The 18614-nt window shown below is 46.3% G+C and overlaps 1 protein-coding gene across 1 annotated transcript in view; it reads left to right on the plus strand.

The window, feature by feature from the left end:
- Nucleotides 1–18614, plus strand: part of LOC134078920 (low-density lipoprotein receptor-related protein 1B-like) — a 263590-nt gene that overhangs the window by 95421 nt on the left and 149555 nt on the right. Inside the window, 7 exon segments of the mRNA XM_062535086.1 lie at nt 3669–3749; nt 5074–5248; nt 5299–5302; nt 8754–8916; nt 12431–12631; nt 15362–15607; nt 17795–17992. Of these exon segments, the coding sequence (XP_062391070.1) occupies nt 3669–3749; nt 5074–5248; nt 5299–5302; nt 8754–8916; nt 12431–12631; nt 15362–15607; nt 17795–17992 (1068 nt within the window).

Below are 18614 nucleotides of genomic sequence, written 5' to 3' on the forward strand. Positions count from 1 at the left end.
ACATATGAAAACAAGCACGTGGCTATATGTCAAACAATGTTAGAGTGATTCATTTGATGATTTAGGTTTTCCCTTTCCATGTCTACATTAGATCATAATTATCCTAATTGGCATGGATATGATGATATTGAGTGATCATCTGAAATATGTAAAGTATGCTGCTACAGACAGAAATGTTAGTTTATCATAAATCATTATGGATTAATGGGATTTGTATTAATGCACTATTGATTGAAGTTTTGGTCACCTACTAGTGGAAATATCACATTTTCTTCTTCCGGATTATCTGGCTGACTCTAATCTTGCTGACCTTAAAGGCTAATGATGTTTTTCATCTGGGATTAATTTTGCATTGGATTCTCCATGCCATTTCCAAATGCCTTAAATTTGCTGGCCTAAGCACAATTTTCTCTCAATTTTCTGTGTGTGTGTGTGTGTGTGTGTGTGTGTGTGTGTGTGTGTGTGTGTCTGTGTGTCTGTGTGTGTCTGTGTCTGTGTGTGTGTCTGTGTCTGTGTGTCTCTCTCTCTCTCTCTCTCTCTCTCTCTCTCTCTCTCTCTCTCTCTCTCACTCTGTGTGTGTGTGTGTATGTGTGTGCGTGTGTGTGTGTGTGTGTGTGTGTAACAGCTGGGATTACTCTGTCTGGGAACTATGAAATATCAAAGGCATTTCCCTAACCTCCCTAAATGTCAGCCCACAGGAAGGGTCTTTAGAATAGCGAAGCCTCTGTTCCTCTGCTCAGAACAGACAGCGCACAATGAGACAGGGAAGGAATTACTCGTTAAGTCAGGGAAATCAGACTCTCCTGTGTATTATGCCATTTTAAAGGTGCTGAATTCTTCATAAAGAAAAGCCCCATGGCCCTCCCCCTTTACCACTGCTTCCCTGCCTTGCCTCTGCATCGTTTTCTTCATCTCTCTCTCTCTCTCTCTTTCTCTCAGTGTGTGTGCATGCGTGCGTGTGTGTTTGTGTGTGTGTGTGTATGTGTGTGTGTGTGTGTGTGTGTGTCTGTCTGTGTGCATGTGTGCGTGCGTGTGTGTATGTGTGTGTGTGTGTGTGTGTGTGTGTGTGTGTGTGTCTGTCTGTCTGTCTGTGTGCATGTGTGCGTGCATGTGTGTATGTGTGTGTGTGTGTGCATGCATGCGTGTGTGCGTGTGTGTGCTGGGGTAGACTTACTTACGACTACATTGGCAACAACCAGCATTTTCCTCCTGAAACATCCTCTTTGTCACACAGCTATAAATTCTCACACGTCCTCTCGACAGCGAGGTATGTCCTGCTAATTGCAAATACAACGACAACAGCACAGTGCAGCAGGGACAGAAAACAGTGCAGAAATGCTATTAAGTTTTGATTGGCAGTTGTTTGTTATTGTTAATTAATAGGGAAGGAAGGGACGGCGGAGCTCGCCTAGCCGTGCACTATAATTGGACTCTCCGCTTGGCCATAAGGCATCCATCAAGAGCGTGTAGGGGGAGGGGTCTTTGGGTGCGAGTCCTTGACCCCACGGGGACGATTAGCATGCAGATATACGGGCTAATTAGGTACTGGAGGTGTGAGCTCGTTTGGGCTGATGGACGTGGCCAGTGTTTGTTTGGACGCCGGGTCCTGACGGTGAAGTTCTGCTGTGCTGTGCCCACAGCTCCGTGACAGGGAAGCCTGCTACAGTACAGTACAGTCGTGCTGCTGATCGCTGCACCGCTGATGAGTGTGTTCCATGCGTGAGTTCTTGGCCGCCGTGTATCTCTTTTTTTGCTGCATGGGCACCCATTTTAAAAATATCTACCGGGACATTATTCCACATCCTACCTTTTTTTTTGTAGGTGCTTGAAGCTTCAAGTTTTTTTTTTTTTTTTTTTTTTTTTTCAGTCTGTCCCCCCCCCCTCTTAGATGTTTCAAGTTGCGTGGTCCTCCACTCAACCTTGAAGCAACTCCAAAACCGTACGGCACGAGGCGCGAGGTGATCCGTGTGTGCGCTCTTTATTTTTAGCCTTAGCACACCGCATTAGCATGTGTGTGGCATAATTCCCCCATTTACATGCATTTAGCATATGCTCCCCGCAGGGCTCTAGCATTTCAATGTGCCCCCCCCCCCCCACACACACACACACACACACACACACACACACACACACCACACACCACCACCACCAGATTGAATGCCAGCGAGGATGTGGCTCCTTAAGAAAGCCTCGCGGAGTAGGAAGTGCCACAAACACATGTTCGGATTTACGCCTCATTCATAATTCATAGCACGCTAAGTCACTTCAACCTTAAGAGCCTCAGTACACTTATCACCAGTGGCACGATGCCCTGTGATGGTGATGCCCTGCACTGCTCGCTCCTGCCAAATGCAATGAAGACTTGTTTACCCTTGTTGCACTGTTGGATCATTCAGCATTATTAATTAATTATTGCAGCAGGACATATGTTTCTTTATTTTTCAGATTTCATGACATTTGTACTTTTTTTCCCCTTAAAGAGGAACTATGCAGGATTGGCGATTTCATCTCTGGTTTCGGTTTCGTTTTTCGTTTTCGCTCGTTTTATGCTTGCATTTTCTCTGCAGAGCTTCCCCGACAGCTTTAGCGTGTATATTTATACATGTATAGGCTATATTTAAATATATAAATTGCAAGCGTGGTTCTTCGTCTCAGACTTCCAGATGTAAAGAAGGTGCGATCGTCTCCTGCAGAAAGTTGCATAGGGTCTCTTTAATAATACAGTATATGTCCATGGGTTCTGTGTATCTGAATGTCATTGATATCAAGTAATTAGTAAATAGGTAATATTTCTAATCTAAGTAATAATAATAATCTACAAATACATTGGTACTACCATTATCAAGTCAGTGTAAATAGAGGAATGTGTTGATCCTCTTACTTGGTAAATGTTACCAGCAGCCTATGCATTAAGGTTGAAACTGCATGAAAGCCATCATGCACTGCGTTTACATTAGGGACTCCCAGTGCTGTTTAGATGTAGTGTTGTATGCTCTTCAGTAAATGCCAGAGGTGCTTGCTGTGTTATTTGTGCTGTGCTTAAAAAAAACACCAATAATTCAATTTGACATTCCGCCTGACCTTAGAAATACTTTGTTTACCAGGGGACCGCATGAAGTGAAGCTCAGCAGTCCGTAATTTATTTGTATCCCCTGTTTATCTACTGTGTTTCTATTTATTTGTGTCCCCTGTTTATCTACTGTGTTTCAAGACACACAAATCAACAAAGTAACATAGCGACAATCATCATGTGCTGTATGTCCATTCCTCTCTTGACCATCTGAACATGTGGTCCACTGGTCAAACTACCGGTCTAATTCATCGAAATAATGGACTCAACAGAGGACAAAGAGAACGTCTGAATGCAATCGATTAGCATGACAAACCAACTTATGACAGAATAAACGTCTTCCTCCATCTTTCAAGGTGTACTGAGGAGAAGACGAAGAAGGGGGAAGGGGGGGGGGGAATGACAAATGAAAAATGGCCTTGTTCTGACTGTTCGTCAAGCAGACAGTGATGTATTGGTTTGGTCTATGCACAGGATGGGGAGGGTTATGCCATCAGTTATGAGCTGATTTCTAATTCACATTTCTCTCTTTTTTTTTTCTCTCTCTCTCTCTCTCTCTCTCTCTCTCTCTCTCTCTCTCTCTCTCCCCCGACCACAGTGTTCCCAACCTGCGACCCACTCACCCAGTTCAGCTGTGCCAACGGAAGGTGCATCAGTGTGAAATGGCACTGCGATTCAGGTGGGTCTGAACAGCGTGACTGGATCTCACCCCGCTTAGCACTAATCTATCCTTCACTCTCAGCCAGGCATAAGCACCCTCTTTCCAGGCATCAAAATGTGTGCGTGTGTGTGTGTGTGTGTGTGTGTGTGTGTGTGTGTGTGTGTGTGTGTGTGTGTGTGTGTGTGTGTGTGTGTGTGTGTGTGTATATATATTAAAAATGAGAAATTGAGAGAAATGGGTAGGCGGCTCTGCTGAGTCTCTCTCTCTCTGCAGGATGAATGTGCTAAATGACCTTCCTTTTGTTGTGCTAGTTCAGGTCTGGCCTTGAGTTTAATCACAGTTACCTCAAGATGCTCCTGCAAACGATAAGGCTATGTAGTAAAAATAGATTTCACTCTTCTAATGCTCTACTTCTTAGCACTGGTGAACGTAATAAATCTGTCTCTTTGTGTAGAAGTTTAGAATTATGTTGGGGTATTGTGATAAACAAAAATGGGCCAATTTGATGTAAACGCCACACAAAGTTATGGATAATTTCAAAACTGAGATAAAGGTAGATCTCAGAGATATTTGCTTAGTGGCAGATGATTATAATTACTCTATTGCCAATGTTTATTTCATGACAAATCTGGCAGAATGTATCTGGCTAAAGCAAGTGCAGGCGGGCTAGTGTGTCTAGTCTAGAGACTTGTCCACTACTTGACTGGCTAATGAATAGCGTCTAGCGCTAGGCTGGCTAGCAAATGGTGTGCTGGCTGGTGAATCTAGTCCATCGATTCGTTGTCTTGTGATCGATTCCATTTGACTATCTGACTTGAGCATCTAGGCCGGCTGGCGCTGTGTTGGATGTAGCCCTGTTATGACCTTAAGTGACCTCTGTTGGCCTGTTCCCTATGCTGGATGTGGCCTTGCTCTGACCTCTCTGACCTTAAGTATAAGTATAGTATAGTATAAGTATGTACTTTTTTGATCCCGTGAGGGAAAGTCAGTCTCTGCATTTATCCCAATTTGTGAACACACACAGCACGCAGTGAGGTGAAGCACACACTAACCCAGAGCAGTGAGCTGCCTGCCCAACAGCGGCGCTCGGGGAGCAGTGAGAGGTTAGTCTAGGTGCCTTGCTTCAGCTTCAGCCGTCGACTGGTCGGGGATCGAACCGGTAACCCTCCAGTTACAAGCTCAAAGGCCTAACCAGTAGGCCACGGCTCCACCTAAGTGACCCCTGTTGGCCTGTTCCCCTGCGCTGACCTTAATTGACCTCTGCTGGCCTGTTCCCCTGTGCTGGATGTGGCCCTGCGCTGACCTTAAGTGACCTCTGCTGGCCTGTTCCCCTGTGCTGCAGACGAGGACTGCGGCGACGGCAGTGACGAGGCGGACTGCGCCCAGTCGTGCTCCAACACCCAGTTCCGCTGCACCAGCGGCCGCTGCATCCCCAACAACTGGGCCTGCGACGGCGACAACGACTGCGGCGACTTCAGCGACGAGAACGCCACCTGCTCCGGCGCCATGCCAGGTGCGTGGAGCAAAAAAAAAAAAAAAAGAATAAGTCGAGGGTGGAAAACCAAAGGGGCGTAAGTGACATTTCACCAACTTTACAGGAGAGCCAAAATAAATCGATCTGCTTCTATATGTTCACTGTTAAAGACCTTTGTTTTTTGTTCAATAACTTTATATTTATAAATATTTTACTTCTATGATTTTATCAGCTAGATAGAGCTCATCAAGAGCTTTCAGGTGATTTTGACCAAAATGTCACTTATGCCCCTTTGGTTCTCAGCCCTCGAAGTGCACTCAATGCACTAATTCTTATTCCACTCTACCTTTCTACATTGTCCTAGAATTGTTGTGAGAATTGCTTTACAAAGAAATGAGAAATGTTTACCATGTTGTAAGTCGCTTTGGCTAAAAAGCGTCAGCCAAATGTAATCTAATATACAGTAATGTAATGTACAGTAATTTCCTGTGTATTAGCCGCATTGTGTATAAGCCGCAGGGCTGTTTTTTATGCAAGTTAAAAGAAACAAAACCATATTAATACCATATTAACTGTCCCCGTGTATCAACCTCGTAGCGAAAGACATTTTACAAAATGAAGGAATAAGCCGCGGCTAATAGTCGGGAATTACAGTAATGTAATGTTATATGATGTACCATTACTCAGTACAGTGCTGGGCATTGCATGTCCTTAAAGGTCTGCTAATGCAGAATCATGCAACACTTTGACACTTTTGGAGGCGTGTTTTAGACAGAACTGATAAGCACATGTGGTGTTTCCAGCCACCCAGAATATGCACTATGCAGTTCCCTCTTCCAGGCTGGAACATACAGTAGCAGGAAAGAATCTTAGAGGTGAAGAGTGTGTGTGTGTGTGTGTGTGTGTGTGTGTGTGTGTGTGTGTGTGTGTGTGTGTGTGTGTGTGTGTGGTTGTGTGTCTGTGTGTCTGTGTGTGTTTGTTTGTCTGTGTGTCTGTGTTTGTCTGTGTGTGTTTGTTTGTGTGTGTGTGTTTGTTTGTTTTTGTATCTCTGTCTGTGGGGGTTTGGGGCCCTTATACTATATCCCCAAATATAGACACCAGTAAACATTTTAGGAAGCTCAGTGCCTAGAGGGTTTTTCGGTGGTGTCTGTGTGGTTTTTGTGCCTTTTACATAGCAAACCTTCTAGGTGTGCTGTACACCAAAACTTGCATAGTGCAGCTTTAATATATCAGGGGTTTGAAATCCCCAAGATGAAGCAAGACAGAAATAGGATAGTGTGCATGGGATTTGTGTGGGACAAAAAAATAAATATAAAAATGTACCTCCAAAATACCTGTTTTTCAGTAGAGGACATAATCTTACACGGTATAGCGTTATACGGTCCATTTTGGGAAATAGTTGATATTTTTAGATATTTTTACCTAGAAACAGTTGTTAGTAGTGTGGCTGCTATATTGTATTGGCTTTGCAGCCTTCTTGCTTGAGGTAAGTAAAGAGTGGCTGTGTCGTGTTCTTGGATCCATCAGCATGTCATAATTAAGACATCATCTCCTCAGAATGACTCGGCTTGAAAATGTCATGAATTGGCCATGAGCATACTGTACAGCTTCTGATGTGCAATATTTACGGCGTTGGTCCCTTAGCAATTCAAGCTGGTGTTACTTGATTATTGATTTTTTTGAGTGTGTATGAATTTAAGGACAAGGGTCAGAACAAGGATCAGAACCTCTGAAAGTTTTACACAGTTACAGTTACAGTTACACACACACACACACACACACACACACACACACACACACACACACACACAACCACGCAGAGGCTCAAGAGCATCATGGCGTCTCACCTCACTCACCCACACACATACATCATCGCTTATATGTAATATTTAACATGTATATTTATAAGTGTGTGAGCGCTCTCTCCTTGAGACTAGCATGTCGAATGATGTCCATCACCATTCATATGTATGAGCGGGTCCGTAAGCAGGCTCTCTGGAGCACAGGAGGAGACTCATTTACAGATTCGCCGTTTAGAAAGCAGGAAATAAGAAAACATTTATAAGTATGTACATTATAAAGATTGGGCATGATTACTGCATTACTGTGCATAGGCCTTTAGCTAAAACCAAAAAAAACAAATGGGTTTCAAACTTTACTCTCTCCTTACTCATGGGGGATCTGATCTTATTTCTTGGTTTGTACAAGAGAGACTGGGGAGAGTTAGAGAGAGGGAGGGAGGGAGGGAGATGAGTAAGAGAGCGAAAGAGAGATAGAGAGAGAGAGAGAGAGTGTGTGTGTGTGTGTGTCTATTTGTGTGTGTGTGTTCAGCCTTCCACCAGATTTGAATCGTGTTATCTGTTGTAATTACCTCTGAAAGCTGAGTGGAGATCTGTACGGCTTTCCGCTTTCCGCTGGCTGGCTTGTCACCGAAATGAGGAAGCCATTCATCAAACCCGACCGCTGACGGAGGGGCCCTCTCAGGTGCCCCAAAATCCCACGGGGGCCCCCGTCCAGCTCCACCAGAGAGACAGAGACAGAGAGAGACAGAGAGAGACAGAGAGAGAGAGAGAGAGAGAGAGAGAGAGAGAGAGAGAGAGAGAGAGAGAGAGAGAGAGCGAGGGAGAGAGAGAGACAGAGAGAGAGGAGAGAGAGAGAGAGAGAGAGAGAGAGAGAGAGAGATAGAGAGAGAGAGAGAGAGAGAGAGAGAGAGAGAGAGAGGCGGGAGAGAGAGAGAGAGAGAGAGAGAGAGAGAGAGAGGCGGGAGAGAGAGAGAGAAGGGGCCCAGGCGGCCGGTGTAGGGCCCAGCCGCCGGGCCTCTCTGCTGGGGGAGGAGAGCTGACACATCAGCCGACTCGCCTGGAGACTCGGAGGCTGAGCTTGTAGACGCAGGAGGAAATAAAACAAAGAGAGAAGAGAAGGGAATGAAACAGAGTTACAATTACAACGCCGGTCTGGTGGGAACGCGGCCTCTTGGCTATCGTTATTGAGACGTGAGAGAAGAGGGTGCAGGAGAGGATAGAAAAGGCATGACCCCGCAATATGTGTGTGTGTGTGTGTGTGTGTGTGTGTGTGTGAATGATGGTTGATGTCTCTGTGTGTGTGTGTTTGTGTGTGTGTGTGTGTGTGTGTGTGTGTGTGTGTGTGTGTGTGTGTGTGTGTGTGTGTGTGGTGTGTGTCTGTGTGTGTGTGTGTATTTGTGTGTGAGTGATGCGCTAGAGTAAGGGCCAGAGCCTATCAGAGGGCAGCGGAATTCACACATCTCGTCTCTGGTTGACCTGTGTGCCCCCGACACGACACGCGCTCCGCCGTAATCGCGTTGACTCGCCCGGTGTCGCGGCGCGCGCTCAGATAGCAACGGAAATGTCACCCGCTGGCAGAGCGTGTCGTGTCGAGTCACGTCGGCGTGACACACCAACCACCCCCACGAATGCGCTCCGTCGATGTTGACACTTGTTGTTGTTGTCGTTGACACTTGTTGTTGTTGTTGTTGACACTTGTTGTTGTTTGTCGTCACGGTGGCAGCCCTGCCCCCCATGGTGGTGGAGTGCAGCGTGGACGAGTTCCACTGCCGCGCCGACGAGACGTGCATCCCGGAGCGCTGGCGCTGCGACGGAGACAAGGACTGCGAGGACGGCAGTGACGAGACCAGCTGCCAGGGCACCCGCAGGATGTGCGACCCCGTCGCCAAGTTCACCTGCAAGACCACAGGTGAGCGGACTGGACCAGAGGACACCTCTTAACATAGCATAGAGAGTTCATTACCCCTTGGGGATCAATAAAGTATCTATCTATCTATCTATCTATCTATCTATCTATCTGTCTGTCTATCTGTCTATATATTGGTGCCTATCTATCTATCTATCTATCTATCTATCTATCTGTCTATCTATCTATCGGTCTATCTATCTATCTACTGTATCTATCTATCTATCTATCTGTCTATCTATCTATCTATCTATCTATCTATCTATCTATCTGTCTATCTATCTATCTTTCTACTGTATATATCTATCTATCTATCTATCTATCTGTCTATCTATCTATCGGTCTATCTACTGTATCTATCTATCCATCTATCTATCTATCTATTTCATCTGGTATTGTATTCTATCAATCTTGAATTGACTTTGCCCTGATGAAGGCGTAGCTAAGGCCGAAACAGGTTGATATTTGTAATGAGCATACATGATTAAGCCTATGAATGAATGCTTTTTAAACTTTTTTTGGAAGAGTGCCTTGGTCAATTCACCTATGATCATTTCATCTAGTGTATTGCGTTGCACCCCTCACTAAAATGTGAACACCCACAGCCCGGAAATGAAATGTCAAAAACAGTAGCAGTAAATAGAATAATAGGCCTACTGCTACTACAATTCAACAATAACATACATTTATAGTATATGTAAAGTAGATTAAAATGCACTCTTTCATTACTTTGCATTCATGCATCGCAAATATATGAAGATGGTTGCAGAACACTATTATTTAACAAAGCAAATATTCTCAGAACCACTAATGGAAGTGTTTGTCATCTGCAATGGCATGTTTATTACATAGTAATGCACAGGCAGCCGGATAACATCTAGGGAGAGAGTGCGCACTGCATTCACAGATATCACAGTGTGTTGTGTGGAACATATGTTCTCGAGACTCTAACATGCCGGGTCGTGCGACTATGCTGATGGGAAGCCTGTCTCTATTTTGCACTTGTAGCGGTGTATTTGTATTCATATTCCTCGGGCCAACCTCCAGCCACAGTGAATTCATTTCCATATCTTTTTTTTTTTTTTCCTTTCCCTTTTCCCCGCGGCTGGAGATTTTGATCACTGGACATGTTCCGTGCTGCATGATGTTGCATTATCTAGGCTTCACACGCAATGCACCATGGGGGAATAGACCAGGGGTTTATTTGTATTCTCCGGCTTCGTCCGCTCCCCTGGCAGCCTCGCGTGGCGTGCTCGGAATCCTCGCCGGGGTGCGAGGGGGACGGGGGACGGGGGGGGGGGGGGGGACAGGGGGGGCTTTTGAGATTCCTCCAGTGTGCCGCCAGCTGAAGACATTATTGATCTGCCAGAGAAATTTTCACCTCGGGCCGGTCCTGAAACATTTTGCAGAAAATTATTCTTGAGGCGCGCACACGCACGCACTTTATCGCCAGTCGGGTACGTAGCGGCGGTTTTATATCACAGCGCAGTCGCGCGTATGCGGGCGAAACATGGAAAGGAAGCGAGATGGAACAGGGGGGCCAGTGTTGCCTTGAGAAACTGCTGAGAGCAGATATACTCAAAGAGGTTGTTTGTGTTAGTCAACAGCGCGAGCACACCCGCCACCATGAATCGCATGTGTCCCAGCGAACCAGACTGAATCTGCCTCGCTCAGCTCAGGCAAAAGCTGCGGTTTGTCTTAGCTGACACTATGACCTTTATGATGACTGATATTACCATTTCTAAGCCCCCCCCCCCCCCCCCCCCACACACACACACACACACCCTCACCCCTCCCATTACAACACAACCATTTGTCAGGCATAGAGTGCTGTGAGACAGCAGGAAGTCTCATTTAATATGTCAAAAGCTATCAGACAAAGGGCAAAAAATATCACATTGCACATGAAAGCCGTCCATTTATTATTCAGCATTAGGCTCAATGAGTCGAGGAGGCACCAGGCACAATGAGGTGTGCGCAGGATGTTGCATCCCGGCTTCTCACTCGCTATGATCACCAAAACGAAAGATGAAGATGATTTTAGTGCTGTGTGTGTGTTGTGTTTTAACGCTTCACGTGAGATATGGAAATGTGTAATATGTGCTTTCCACAGCGTGTGGCGATTGCATGCTTGCTCTGAAACAGACCTGTGTGTTTTGATAAGTTACTCCTTTTGGTGGAGTTTTTTGCCTCCGAACCAGACACTTGTGAAATCAATCGGAGCCAAGCGCTTTGATGTTGCAGATGGCCTAATTGTAGTTGGGTGTCATGAAAAGAGACATCAACCATCATCGCCATTTAAGACCTCCACTTTCATTATTTATCTATTTTTTCTCCAGTGCTGTTTTTGTTCTTGCTTCGTTTGATGTTGTGAAATGTTTTAACAGCAGCCTCCACCTTTAACGGACCATTGAGAAAAAAATGAAGAAAAAAAAAAGCGAAGAAGAAAACGCTTGATGGCAAAACATCTTTTTTAGATCTAAGATGAGTAGGAGGAGAAAAAAATGCTTGCATGGTTCTTTTGATCTCAGCGGTAGCTTTCGGTTAGCCGACCTGTCTGGGAAAAATCACACTGATTAATCTTTTCTATAGAGCCGCTAATTTCACCACATCTCCGTCTACTGAACTGAGGGATAGACCCGGTCACTTTGTTTACTGTCTGTGATCAATTATGAGTGGTCAGGCTGCTGCCTCTCTCTTAGCGTCTTCTGCACTTGCTGATAAAAAAAAATAAATAAAAAAAACATTTTCCAGTTGATTATGAATGTATGTGTGGTTGGTTGTGGTTGTGGTTGTGGTTGTAGGCCTACATGTGTATACATCAATAATCATTCTATCATTTGTTTTGTGTTGTTTTGGTCGACATAGCAGAATGATTATTGATTGATTAGCTGACATGATTTCTTCTGTGGTAAGAGGGAAATCTCTGTAAATGTCATCCGAAATGTGCTTTTTACCGCCCCTTTTCTGTCTGTGTGTGTGTGTGTGTGTGTGTGTGTGTGTGTGTGCATCTGTATATGTGCATGTGTCGTCTGTATGTGTGTTTTTGCGTGTGTGTGTGTGTGTATGTGTGTGTGAGTGTGTGTGTGTGTGTACGTGTATGTAGATAGATAGATGATAGATAGATACTTTATTGATCCCCAAGGGGAAATTCAAGTATGTGCATCTGTGTGTGTGTTTATGTGTACTGTATGTGTTTCTGTGTGCGGTTTTCCACAGTGTAGCAGACGCTTCTTCCCACTCCTAGATCTCCTCGGCTGTTTCTGCATTGTCGTTGTTGTCTCACCCACACCGAATGTGGCTTATTAGATGAGGTGCCATCAAAATGTTGTTTTGTGAGTGGGTACTGTGTGTGTGTGCGTCCGTGTCTGTGCGTGTGTGTGTGTGTGTGTGTGTGTGTGTGTGTGTGTGTGTTTATGGAGTTTGATAAGCCTCAGCTCAACTAACTTTGAGATGTTCTGCTCTGCCCCCCCCCCCCCACCCACCCACCCCCTTCCATTCCCCTCCCCCTCCCCAGGGAAGTGCATCAGCAAGAGCTGGGTGTGCGACGGCGACAGCGACTGCGAGGACCGCTCGGACGAGGAGGCGTGCAGCGATGCCATCTGCAAGCCCCCCGGGCACCCCTGCGCCAACGACTCCTCCTCCTGCCTGCCCCCGGAGAAGATCTGCGACGGCAGGAGGGACTGCGCCGACCAATCAGACGAAGGCCCCTTCTGTGGTACGTACGTCGATGAAAAACAGGAAGTCGGGCGGCTTGGCGGGGGCTGACAGTTCTCCGCCGGTTCTTTAACAAGCCCAGATGTTCCACGTGGGAGAACTGACGCATTGGCAGGGTTTCCGTGGCGATAATAGCAGGACTATCCTGAGGAGCTCAGCTAAGAACCCCTCATCAAAGTCTATCCTGTGGTGGCTAACAGAGCAGGAGATCTGGCAGGGGAATTCGCTGTCAATTAGTTTTAAACTCCAAACACCTTTTTTCCATAACGTCATTTTGTCTGTCTCGTAATTGTGCTTTCGTCCTGATGATTTATTTCAGCACTGATTCAGTTAGTTGTTGTTAAACGGGTGATTACTCTGCTATCATAACCCTAAGTTATGCTCTTAAGCTAAGAAGCTGTAACAACTGCTTTAAGTAACTGCTGTTGATAAATGGACTATTTTTCAGTCGCCTGTTCAGGGGCCTGTTTATGAAAAACAGACGATAATGAAAACCATTGGGTTACAAATATGTGCACAAATTGGGGCACATGAACCCTTGTATCAATGTCCTGTTCCATGGCCCTTGGTAAGGCTGCGAATGGAGAGGGGATGTTTTAATTTCTCCTTTATTGCGTTGTTATTTATGAAAGCCTGTCATAATATTTAGGGATGCCATGATTATTGTCGGTCGATCTGTGTCTGAAAAACCTTATTGGATTTGCATAATTTCAATTTGCTACTTAGTGTTAATCTTGTTTAATGAATGATAACACACAAAATAAGATTACACCCGTTCAAATGGAGCTTAAGCAGGTTGCTGGGAAACGCATTGAAATAGATACCTTCTGTGCCAAGGCTGTGAAGCATGTCCAGGAAAGGCTTTGTTTCCAGCAGAGATGAGAAGACCCAAAGTACACGCAAAAAAAAGTACTCAATACTATTTGAAGAAGTGGTCTTACTTATGACTATATGTTTACACTGATATGCCACTGTGAATCAGTGTCTGGCCTGCAAGTTGGAAGGAGAGATGTGGGTGCTGAATAGAAACATAATGAAATAAGTATAGAGAGCCTACTGTATTCTCTGTTAAGTTCCCCAAGGAGGCCTTGAATGCCCGCTGTAGTTAGTGGCCTTGGGGGATGTTGAGAGAGAAAAAAAAAAAGGCTAATGCATCTGCTGTCTGAGAAAGAAGAACACATTTCTGCAATATTGGTGGCTGTAATTGTGTTTGTGTTTGTGTTTGTACTTGTTGTTTTGCTTTAGAGAATCTGGAGGACTGAGAGAGAGAGAGAGAGACTCAAGAACTAGGAATGGAACACTCCCTTTTAGTCAAGATTCAGTGCCAGTGGTGCTGTCTGCTTTTTTCCCCTTGTTGTTCTTGTTTTGTTGAGAGAGGATCATTCATTGACAGCAGTAGCAAAGGGCTGCGTAGCAGGGAGGGAAAACATGGTCCAGGGACACAGATGAATTTGGGCCGTTAGCGTCTGGAACACAGCTCCCGGGGGCAAGCCGAGGTGCGAGTGGGGACAGTGGGGGCATAAGAGGAGTGAGGGCTAGGGGGCCTGAGGGGCAGATTGATTGGGGGTGGGGCGGTGGGGGGGGATGGTTCCCAGCGTAAGCACCTTGGGGAGCCCTGGGCCCCGATAGTCTGTGCCTTCCGACCCAGCGGCGGACCGAGGGGATGGGGGGTCCCATGTGGAGCGAACTCATTTCCTTTCTTGTCGGGGCGCCAAAATGGGGATCGTCTCCAAAACCGCTGCAAGCAGAGAGACCTTGCCACAGTGTCATTTGGCAATCTCACTCCCTCCCCTCTCTCTCTTTTTTTATCTTATTCTTTTCATGTCATCACACACGGATCTGTCTTTCTCTAACGTGGATGAGGTGCCGAGCAGTAAAGAGAGAGAGAGAGAGAGAGAGAGAGAGAGAGAGAGAGAGAGAGGGAGAGAGAGAGGGAGATGGAGTTTAAAGAGTTTCTTTGAAATAAAGGTTTTCATTAAAATATAATGGACAAAGGATGAGGAAACAGCAAAGATTGATTTCCTTATCAGGTTGAGGCAGTTCCCACACATTTCCATCCGTTTCTCTCTCTCTCTCTCTCTCTCTCTCTCTCTCTCTCTCTGCCTCTCTCTCTCTCTCTCTGCCTCTCTCTCTCTATCTCTCTCTCTCTCTCTCTATGTGTCTGGTTGTCTTCGGCATTTGAAGGTCTGGCTGTAATGAAGCCATCTTGAGTGCCTGTGATATTTCACTCTGGGCTTGTAGAGTCTGCCATACTGTTTCCATAATGCAACATTGTTGCTCGCGCCGCGGCGTCCCGCTGGCATGTATATTTTAGCGCTTGTACAAAGCACTCGGCCAGTCTGTTTGATTAGCTGTCTTCTGCCCGGCCGCAAAGACGTGGGAACTGAACAGCAGATTGCATATCTCACCACCGTCCTTGACGCCCCAACAGAAACGAATCACACATTGCCCACCAGCACATCGCATAGGCCTCTGCATATAAAGTATAGCTAAAGTTCCCTCCACATTTATCAATAGCCCTGAGTAGCAATTGATGAAAAGAGGGATTAAAAGAAAGAAAGCTGTTTGACATTTTTATCTTAATTTGACAATGAAAACAATGGGAAGGGAAGCAAATTGATTCTGAGAAGAAAAGAGCCCTCATAAAGAAATGAATATTTGTAACAAAACCACACACACACAGACACACACACACACAAAAAAACAATTCCCATGTCTCTCTTTTTCTCAGACAAATGCAGGCAGGCCAACGGCGGCTGCAGTCACCAGTGCTCCGTAGTCCCGGGCAAGGGGGCGGTGTGCTCCTGTCCCACGGGCCTCCATCTTGGCTCCGACAACCGCAGCTGCGAGGTGGTGGACTACTGCAGCAGGCACCTGAAGTGCAGCCAACGCTGCGAGCAGCAGAAGACGGTGGTCAAGTGCTCCTGCTACCCGGGCTGGAGCCTGGGCCCGGACGGAGAGAGCTGCCACAGCACAGGTGATGAGAGCTGTGTGTGTGTGTGTGTGTGTGTGTGTGTGTGTGTGTGTGTGTGTGTGTGTGTGTGTGTGTGTGTGTGTGTGTGTGTCTGTGTGTGTGTGTCTGTGTGTGTGATTTTGGTGAAGAATGGGCGTTAGCCATGTTTCAGTATGAGTGGTGTTGGTGTGTGTGTGTGTGTGTGTGTGTCTGTGTGTGTGATTTTGGTGAAGAATGGGCGTTAGCCATGTTTCAGTATGAGTGGTGTTGGTGTGTGTGTGTGTGTGTGTGTCTGTGTGTGTGTGTGTGTGTGTGTGTGTGTGTGTGTGTGTGTGTGTCTGTGTGTCTGTGTGTGTGTGTCCTTACCCAACTGCTATAGATATTGTTGCGATACCCAAGGGTACAGTATGTCATCTGAGGAAACCCAATATTACTTTGTTTTTCCCCACAGAGCAGATAGGAAACACAATTATGCGTTGTCCTGTGCACTACATCTCACGTTTATTGTGCAGTAAATGCCAACAAGGAGATATCAGCAGCTTTGTTTACAACAGTCATGCCTTGAGACAGCAGCACAGCTGACCAGTGTCATGTTCAGTTCTTAAGACTCTTCCAGCCACCTGAGAATTAATATTGCTTTCTTGTCTGTTCCCATGTGGACTCAATGCCATGCCAGAAGTGAATGCATCTTTATCAATTTATTAATAACCGCTCAGTAAACCATCACATGGGTCAACTGTCATGCTTGGCCCTGCAAGCTAATCAAATCTGATTCTCCCGCAATATCTTGACTGGATTTGGTTGACACCAGATCCCTCTAAGACATCATGTGGAATGGCACAAGATCAATCGAGGTACTGCTAATCTGTGCTAATTGACATGAGCATTACTGCTGTGCAGGAGAGCTCTATCCTGCTAGCGTAAAGAGCTAAGCAGTGCTTTAGCGTAGGTGTGGTGTGCCTCCGTAACGCAATTACCCAGCGGTGTAATTCGCCCGCCCAAAATTGAACTGGACGTCTCAACATTATTGTTGCGAGGGGAACTTCCAGAGGCTCCGATCGTAATCTAATTCTCGTAGCCTGGCCCGCGCGTACAGCACTTAGCAACATATTAGAATTAAGGCTCCGCCTCACATAGGGCCTTTGAGCGCACAGCAAGCCTCCCCCCATCGGCTCCATTTAATCTCAATCTAATGTGAGCGGCTACACGGGCCGTGGCGTAGCTCCAATTCCCCCCCCCCCCCGTGCTGCTGCGCTGTTGTTTGTTAGCGTGTGTGTTGTGTGTGTTTGCGTGCACTCGCTGCTTCATCCACTGCAATAAAGAGGGCAATCATCTGGCTGCAGCGGGAAGTACAATCAGCACAGGCCCCCATTGAGAGGCTAATGTCTTTACAGCTGCAAGCCTGCCAAATGCTTTTAAATTGTTCTTGGGAATGAACAAAAAAAAAAAAAAAACACGTCCGGGTCATTAGTTAGCATTGTGGATGACGAGATATATGGCGTGGGGATGCATGTCGGTGAATGCTGTTTGTGTGTGTGTGTGTGTGTATGTGTGTGTGAGAGAGTGAGTGTGTCAGGGGTTGTGTTGGCTCAAGTTGTGCTCATACTTTTCAGGATTGGTGCATTCATATTTCCCGTGGGAGCAAGAGATGAGCAGGGCCCATCAGTGTAAAAGCCTCCTTTTTAATGGAGTGCTTTTGTGAGTGGGAGTGTATGTTTAGTGGCCTGTGAGTGTGTGTATGTGTGTGTGTGTGTGTGTGTGTGTGTGTGTGTGTGTGTGTGTGTGTGTGTGCCTCTGCCTGTTTGCATGCACACCAGCCCACTTTTGAGTATTGGCCCGAGTTCATGTTGTTATCCTCAGACCTGGACGTTCGTCGTATATATATATTTATATAAAAAAATAAAACTCACTCATCCCGTTATTTTGGACCAATCATGTAAGTTTTCTGATTAAAGCCAACTTCCTGCCAGGATGTGGAACTAATTAGTAAAACCAGCTGGCACGGCTGATGGGCTAAAGAAAAGACATGCTGGTGCTTGTTTACTTTCTGAACCCGGCTTCCTCCCCCCCCCCCACCCCCTGACTGCCTATGGCGACCATCTTCTCCCCTCTCCTATCTTACGTCTGCTGCCCGCTTATTTTGCCGGTTGTCGTCGTCGTCGTCGTGGTTGTTGTTGTCATTCTCTTCCAAAACCGCCAATCTCGTTCCAGATCCCTTCGAGCCGTTCATCATCTTCTCCATCCGGCACGAGATCAGACGCATCGACCTCCACAAGCGGGACTACAGCCTGCTGGTGCCGGGCCTGCGGAACACCATCGCCCTGGACTTCCACTTCAACCGCAGCCTGCTCTACTGGACCGACGTGGTGGAGGACAAGATCTACCGCGGCAGGCTGTCGGACACGGGAGGTGAGCGGAGGAAACGGGGGGCTATATAGCGCCTGTGGTGCGCAACACTGCCAGGAAGAGTGTGATGTGTGGGGTTTTTTTTATATGTGAGCTTGGCGTGTGTGTGTGTATGTGTGTGTGTGTGTGTGTGTGTGTGTGTGTGTGTGTGTGTGTGTGTGTGTGTGTGTGTGTGTGTGTGTGTGTGTGTGTGTGTGTGAGTGTGTGTTTGTGTGTGTGTGTGTATGTGTGTGTGTGTGTGTGTGTTGTGTCTGTTTTGTGCATGTGTCACCGCAGCTAGCATTAAAAAAAGCAGGAGGGAAGATAGAAAGTGCTATTTCTGTTTTATATTCTGCCATTCAGAACTGCTCTCATCCCTCGTCTCCTTCCCACACCCCAACACCCCCCCCCCAAAAAAAAAAAAAAGAAGAAGAAAGAAAGAAAGAAAAAACTGAATGTGACAGCTTGTGTTCTCATTATCAGGGGTGTGTTTGCCACTTCTTTCTTGACTTTAATTAAGACACTGTCGTGCTGGGCCGGTGCTCTCGCCGCTAACGCTAAGCGATGGGGAGGCTCGCGCTGGGGCCGGTGCTCTCACTGCTACAGCTAAAGTGATGGGGAGGGTCTCGCTGGGGCCTTTTGATGC

The sequence above is a fragment of the Sardina pilchardus genome, chromosome 4 (genome assembly GCF_963854185.1).
Source record: "Sardina pilchardus chromosome 4, fSarPil1.1, whole genome shotgun sequence".
Classification (NCBI taxonomy): domain Eukaryota; kingdom Metazoa; phylum Chordata; class Actinopteri; order Clupeiformes; family Clupeidae; genus Sardina; species Sardina pilchardus.